At 43.6% G+C, this 7929-nt stretch overlaps 1 protein-coding gene across 1 annotated transcript in view; it reads left to right on the top strand.

Annotated features, from left to right (window-relative positions):
* The window catches only part of LOC146711373 (uncharacterized), a 72420-nt gene that overhangs the window by 52534 nt on the left and 11957 nt on the right, over positions 1–7929 (top strand). The window contains exons 2-7 of the mRNA XM_085454216.1: positions 2389–2469; positions 2692–2810; positions 2890–2962; positions 3066–3181; positions 3514–3588; positions 4499–4556. Of these exons, the coding sequence (XP_085310342.1) occupies positions 2397–2469; positions 2692–2810; positions 2890–2962; positions 3066–3181; positions 3514–3588; positions 4499–4556 (514 nt within the window). The 5' untranslated portion in view covers positions 2389–2396. The remainder of the gene's footprint in view (positions 1–2388; positions 2470–2691; positions 2811–2889; positions 2963–3065; positions 3182–3513; positions 3589–4498; positions 4557–7929) is intronic.

Genomic DNA, 7929 nt, shown 5'->3' with positions numbered 1-7929 from the left:
TAGCCACCTTTCTTTGCAAGGACACTCAAAAGCCTGCCATCCATGGATCCTGTCAGTGTTTTAATCTGTTCACCATCAACATTGCGTGCAGCAGCAACCACAGCCTCCCAGACACTGTTCAGAGAGGTGTACTGTTTTCCCTCCTTGTAAATCTCACATTTGATGATGGACCACAGGTTCTCAATGGGGTTCAGATCAGGTGAACAAGGAGGCCATGTCATTAGTTTTTCTTCTTTTATACCCTTTCTTGCCAGCCACGCTGTGGAGTACTTGGACGCGTGTGATGGAGCATTGTCCTGCATGAAAATCATGTTTTTCTTGAAGGATGCAGACTTCTTCCTGTACCACTGCTTGAAGAAGGTGTCTTCCAGAAACTGGCAGTAGGACTGGGAGTTGAGCTTGACTCCATCCTCAACCCGAAAAGGCCCCACAAGCTCATCTTTGATGATACCAGCCCAAACCAGCACTCCACCTCCACCTTGCTGGCGTCTGAGTCAGACTGGAGCTCTCTGCCCTTTACCAATCCAGCCACGGGCCCATCCATCTGGCCCATCAAGACTCACTCTCATTTCATCAGTCCATAAAACCTTAGAAAAACCAGTCTCGAGATATTTCTTGGCCCAGTCTTGACGTTTCAGCTTGTGTGTCTTGTTCAGTGGTGGTCGTCTTTCAGCCTTTCTTACCTTGGCCATGTCTCTGAGTATTGCACACCTTGTGCTTTTGGGCACTCCAGTGATGTTGCAGCTCTGAAATATGGCCAAACTGGTGGCAAGTGGCATCTTGGCAGCTGCACGCTTGACTTTTCTCAGTTCATGGGCAGTTATTTTGTGCCTTGGTTTTTCCACACGCTTCTTGCGACCCTGTTGACTATTTTGAATGAAACGCTTGATTGTTCGATGATCACGCTTCAGAAGCTTTGCAATTTTGAGACTGCTGCATCCCTCTGCAAGATATCTCACTATTTTTGACTTTTCTGAGCCTGTCAAGTCCTTCTTTTGACCCATTTTGCCAAAGGAAAGGATGTTGCCTAATAATTATGCACACCTGATATAGGGTGTTGATGTCATTAGACCACACCCCTTCTCATTACAGAGATGCACATCACCTAATATGCTTAATTGGTAGTAGGCTTTCGAGCCTATACAGCTTGGAGTAAGACAACATGCATGAAGAGGATGATGTGGACAAAATACTCATTTGCCTAATAATTCTGCACGCCCTGTAGATGGCAGATAGTTGGTGTTGTAAGCCACTGCCTCTGTTCACTATTTGAACTCTCCCATAGGGCTTAAATCTAGGAGTCTCTGGGATTCTCCACTATTTAACCTTAGACCTGAAGAAGCTTCTCGGATGAGAGGTGAAACGTCTTCAAGCGAAGTCCAGACGCTTTTTCTTTCCAAGCTCCTTAGTCTTGTGTAGTCTGTTTTCCTCGAAGATTCAGATCTCCTTGTTTGTTTGTTTTTTGTTTGTTTTGTTTTTATCTTAATTATTTTGCACGTAGTTCAAGTTAATAAGGTCACTTTTTAGTTTACCACTCCATCTTCCAAATGCTGTGTTTGGGTCCAACTCCTGCCTAGTGATGTGCAAATAAAACAATGAACCTCTATTGAACCACTTCATCAGTCCTGTTGAAAATTGGTTCATTCATTCAAAGCTTTGTTCAGTGACATCTAGTAATGAAATAGGAGACAGCACATGAAATCTCAATTTCCATTTGCTGATTGTATCAAAGTATTTATATCATTCATTGTGTGAATGATATAAATACAATTTTGTAACGATGGATTGATTGGTCAGTTGATTCTGTAAACTTATGTAATGTAGCAGGTAGATGAAGGTGTCCTAGGGGAAACAGGATGTGTTGGGGTGGTAGGGCATGTTTCAGTAACTAGGGTGGGGTGTGATCATGTACATGGGACATGTGATTTTCCACACCGAAGCAACCTTTGAAATAGTGGTTCAAGGAAACTTTGAGTTTGAAGCTTGTGTAGGAGCATCAGTGTCATACGGCCAACACTAATTTCACATTTTTTGCCCCTTAAAAAACTTTGGCTCTGTAAAAATCATATTATTCCACTATGACAGAAGAAATCAAATGAAAAATAAAACTTAAACCTTTGTATCAGTGTAAACACATTTCACTAAACTGGAAACTTTAGATATTTAGATGAACTCTACAGAGTGACATGAAGTCGCAAAAGTTGCAAGAGTTCAATTCAGCTAAAAGACAAAAACATTTACCTCCTGTTGTCACATGAAAAAGGTTATTGAGATAAATAGAAACGTAAACCTCTGACACTTCAGAACCACAAAGGAAAGTAAATGATCTTATTTAGTGAATAATACTTTAAATATGAATAAATCAGTTATTGCTGATTGTCCCCACAGCAAATTCCATGGAGACATCTGGATTTGTCCAGGACAAACTAACTGAATGGGGATTCAGTGAGTTCATGCAGAGATTTAAAGGTATGAGTTTATTATTATTCTTTAATGGGAATTGTTGTATCTGTAATGGCACTAGAACAGCATCGTAATTTACTGATTCAGAAGTCAGTATGGATATTCCTGTGATTTATGACTTATAATAAAAAAAGTCTTTCATATTCAAAGTTGATGAATATTAATGTTTTGCAGTGTTAGCTTCATCTGACTTTTGAATATTTTATTTTGTTGTTGGCATTATTTCAGATGAAGGCATTGACAAGGAGACGTTTCTAAACCTTGGAGATTCAATCCGAATTAATTTACTGTTTCCTAAAATTGGACCAAGAGTACAGTTTAGAAAGAGACTGAAAGATTACTTACAGGTAAGGCAGCTATTTTTTATTCTATATCAGCAGGTCTATTGTTTCATTAATGTGTGATGTGTTTGTTTTGATTCTGTAGATGGAGACATGTCATTTTGTCCAGGAAAAATTAACTGAATGGCATCTCAGTGAGCTGATTCACAGATTTGAAGGTATTTTATTATAGTTTGGTCCTTCATAAATTACTGCTGTACTGTAATGCCATATTGATATTTGTTTGTCTAATTTCAATTTGAATACTTCGTTTTGTTGCAGAGGAGGGTATTGACAAAGAAGCTTTCCTAAGTCTCGAGTCAGGCAGAATCAATACTTTGATTCCAAAAATTGGACCAAGAGTAAAGTTTAAAAGGAGGCTCAGAGAATACTTACAGGTAATGTTTTATTAAATGTTACAAAAAAATCCTGGAACATAAAGCCATAAAAGTTTAAATATACTGAGGAGTTTTTTTTATAAAAAAAGAAAAATGGCGGTGAAGATCAGTAGATTAATAGTGTATGCAATGCATCAGAGTGGAGGTTGTGTGTGAGCACTGTGACATTCAGAAAAATAACCTCGCAATACTCGAGTACAAGATAATGTATTTAATGTAACATTTACTGTGCATGTAATGCATTTCACACTGGTAGGTATCAATATAACAAAATTGATCACACTTCTTTTATTATACGAAATACATCTTAAATTTATCCCTCACCACTGCAGGACTTGAATAGAACAAATGATGATTCTGCTGACATGATGGAAACAAGCACAGAGCAAGAGAACAATCAAGAAATGGTATGATCTCATTGTGCCTGAACATGGTTCATTACTGAGTTATTAATCTTTGATCATTTTTGTTATGTCATCATGTTATTATATAAAAATTAATGTTGTGAGCATTAATCTCCTTATGTAAAGTAAGTAAAATTTTATTTAAATAGTACCTTTCAAGATAAAATCACAAAGTGCTTCACACAAGCAGAAATGGACATACAACCTCAAACAAACAAAAGCAACCAAAAGCAAGTTTAAACAGATAACTTTTTAAATGAAATGACTGAGTCCACAGATCTCGAACTCAAAGGGAGCGAGTTCCAGAGTCTGGGAGCCATTGATACAAACGCTCTGTCACTGTTTGTTTTTAACCTTGTATGCTGGAAAACCAGCAAGCGCTGGTCACAAGACCTCAGGGACCTGCTGGGGCGATAAGGCAGAAGAAGATCACTGATGTAAGTTGGAGCTACACCGTGCAGGGCCCTATAGGTCATGATTATAATCTTAAAATGAACCCTGAACTTGACATGATGTCAGACTTAAAATGACATTGACGCCATAGCCGCATTAACGCAGCAAATCTACGTTAGCTGGTTACCGTGGATCTCCCCATGCGTGGAGCTGGACGCCGCTAAACAATAACAAGCTAACCGCTTACGCTATAAAGTTAAAATGACATTATGGCGTTAACGTCATTTTAAAGAGATTAATGCTGACAGCATTAATAAAAATACATTTTGATGGATTCAAGGACTCATATCTTTAGAGTAAAACAGGTGTCAATATGAGCAAAGTGAACCAGGTTAGCTGTTTACCTAAGTCCTCTGCAGAATTCTCCAACACAGCTCAACTGTTTTTCACAAACTGTGAGTAAACAACATGAAGGCCTGTGCCTTGTCTGGATAATTATTTGGTATTTGTTTTCACGCAGGAGCCAAACATTTTTCCTCAACATTTGGAATCTGCTTCAGCGTCTGACACAACAGATGGTGTACAAAAGGCCAGCCAGTTCGTAGAACTCACGAACGGAGCCGCATCTGCGGAGTAAGATATCAGCATACGGCTGCCGTTTAGCCAATGAGCGGTGAGGCAACCCATTCTCTTCACCAATCAGAAGACACAATTCTACCTCATCATTACGCACACGTCGACGCAGAGAGTTCGGTCGGAGCTGCAGGTGGGAAGAGTCAGCAGAGTTTTACTCACCGTGTGGATTTTCATTCCTCTAATGCTGTTAGCGGTGTGCGTCCATGAGACTGTAAGTTTCTGTGTTTATCGTGTTTGTTCTTTGCTGCGGCCATTATCCTCCCTTGTTTAATCCTTGGCGCACACTTTGTTTACCGATTGTTACTGCCGTTTACTGCGAAGCAGCCTCTGCCGTGCGGTCATTAAGGGACCGTCACTAATTTCTCATGTTAGCTCTAATGTAAAGTGCCTAGTTAGGATTTATGTAAATAGTAAAATTAGCATTTGTTGACACTCCCTTATTTTGGTTGAATGTTCCACTATCCAGTATTGTTTGTATTGTTGTATTACACATTTAATTCACTCTGTTCACATAATTATGGAAGACTTTTATGTTCTTTCCAACAGAAACCACACCATCACTCACCACACGGCATATAGCATTTTACAGTCTGTTAAATCCCCTCACTCACATTATGGATGTGTGCTTCGGATTCTTGCTAAATAAATGAGTGAACGACAGATACCTGAGTGGCAGTGGATTTTGTGGATATGCCATCTGTTCTTATCGGACAACCCTGTTGAGATTGTGGATTCTTAGAGTCAGCACCTTATCATCTACATCAGTCATAGTCAGGAGGTCAAGTCCATCCCTCTTACAGTGACCTCCTCCATTACATGGTCCTTCGAGCCGGATTTACAGTTTCACAGGCAAGATGGCTTTCTCATCCACTCCTCGTCCTCGTCGCGATGGTCATCGGCCTCGTTACCTCGATGACTTCTTGGTGCAGTTGCCAAGGAGATCACTACCACAGGTGCATGTGTCGCACAACCAGTCCCCTGATGACCATGGGGCACATCCCAACACCTCAGCCACTCCAGCTGACCAGACTTCTCAGCATGGCACCTCAGACGTGGTATTATCAGCACTGAGAGAAATGCAGGAAGATAATAATCAGCTCAGACGAGAGGTTCAGACTCTGCTTGGTGCCCTCTCTCTCCGGTCCTCAGCCCTCCAGACGTCACCAGCTCCCCAACCTTCTGCATTAAGCCCCAGTACCCAGGACCAGAGGCAGTCCTTGTGGACTGATTCCATGCCTCAGTCTCCTCATCCTGACCATGCCTCCAGACACTACCCACACACGGTACGTTCCTTTCACATACCAGAGGATGACATACAGGATTTACCTTGGCCAGAGGCATCACTTCCACTTGATCCTCAGAGTGCTGAGCCATTCCCTGTTCCACCACCTCCGGTATCAGAAATTCCTGCTAGTGCAGCAGCCTCAGGTCCTTTCAGATGTACATCACCTTATCAGTACAGTCAACTTCCTGTGACTGAACAGGTCGGGAAAATTAACGTGAAGGACGAGTATGGGCCTGGAGCATGTGTGAAGAGGCAGGTCACCCCTGAATATGCAGAGCCATACACCTTTCAGCGCCAACAACCAGAAAGCTTCCGGGAGATGACTGGGGACCCGCCTCGCTGGCCGCCAACTGATTCCAAAGCCTGGAGGAAATATGGTCAGCACGAACCTCTACCAAGTACAGAGACCGTGCACCGGGGACCAACACCACACATTCCATACTTCACGTCTGATGACCCCAGCCAGTTCGCTCGTTTGCGAATGGCCCTTGACAATATCCTGCCTCACGATGCAACTGAACGTTTCAAGTACCAGATCCTAGTCGATCACCTCAAGTTGGAAGACGCCCTCCTTATTGCCGATTCCTACAGCAATAGTCGCTATCCATACAGCCAGACCATGTCATCCCTGATAGAGCTGTATGGTCAACCTCACAAACTTGCCCTGCAGCGGATCACTGACGTGTTGTCAGAGTCTCCGGTACGAAGTGGTGACAGCCGAGCGTTCCGTCTTTTCGCCCTGAAAGTGAGGGCTCTCGTGGGAATGTTAGAACAGCTTGGGAAAGAGGGGAGAGCAGAACTAGAGTGTGGGTCACACGTCACCAGACTGCTGTCCAAACTGCCACACAGTCTTCGAGCGCAGTTTAAGCGGTTCATCAATCCTCTTCAGACACCCATCCCAACCTTAGCAGATTTGGCAGAGTGGCTTGAATATGAAGTCCGCATCCAAGATGATGATGTGTATTTCCATCATCCTCAGCAACCTCGAGAGCCACGTGTGGATCGTGGGAAGGGTGCCAGACCCAAGCAGAGATCTGCAGCGGCAACCACAACCGTCTTATTGGGCTACGACCCTCCTGCTAAAGGCCCAGAGCCTCCAAAACAGGCATCACGTCCAGTTTCCAAATTGGGGAACCCAAAGAAATTCTGCCCCTTCTGTAATAATCTTCAGCACTATTTCAATCAGTGCACAGATTTCAAGAAGCTCAATATAGAGCAGAAGTTGTCTTGGATTCAGACAGGCAAGCGGTGCTGGAGATGTGGAAGGGACCATCCAGAGGCGCAATGCTACCTGAAAGCTAGATGCCAGCAATGCAATCAGGTGCATTTGGAGACACTCCATGAGGTTAATGCATCGCGATCCACTAGCTCTGACAGACCGGCGGAGGAAGCTGTCCAACCAGTCACGTACTACGTTGATCCAACATGGGGGACCAGCTGTGTCCTACTGAAAATGGTCAGGGTGTGCCTCTATAATGGCAAAATGAAGCTAGAGACATATGCCATCCTAGATGATGGGTCAGAGCGCACAATCCTTCTTCACAGTGCTGCCCAAGAGCTGGGCCTTCAGGGAAAGAGGGAGGAGTTGGCGCTCCGAACCATCCGACAAGATATTAGAACGGTGGAAGGACATTCCGTTTCCTTCTCTATAGCCTCCGCCACTGACCCTCGGAGACGGTTCCGGATCCAAAGAGCATTCACTGCCACTGAGCTTGGGCTTGCCAAACACTCACATCCAGCTGATGCACTGCAAAGGTCCTACCGCCACCTGCGAAGTCTTCCACTTCATTCGTTCCACCAAGCTCAACCATTATTGCTGATTGGCTCTGACTACCCACATCTCCTGACTCCAATAGAGCCTGTACATCTGGGTCCACGGGGAGGACCAGCTGCACTCAAGACACGGCTGGGTTGGACTCTGCAGGGTCCAGCCAAGGTTCTTCTACATCAAGCCTCCACTCCTCAGTGTCTACTCACAAGCACCCTGACTCCCAGTGCTGAACTTCTCAGTAATGTAGCCAAGCTCTGGC

Source organism: Copadichromis virginalis, linkage group LG4 (assembly GCF_057382275.1).
Source record: "Copadichromis virginalis isolate Kocher_CV1m ecotype Utaka linkage group LG4, C_Virginalis_male_GT1.1, whole genome shotgun sequence".
In the NCBI taxonomy this organism is placed as follows: domain Eukaryota; kingdom Metazoa; phylum Chordata; class Actinopteri; order Cichliformes; family Cichlidae; genus Copadichromis; species Copadichromis virginalis.
The sequence above is the reverse complement of the archived record's forward strand: the minus strand, read 5'-3'. Positions and strand labels throughout refer to the sequence as shown.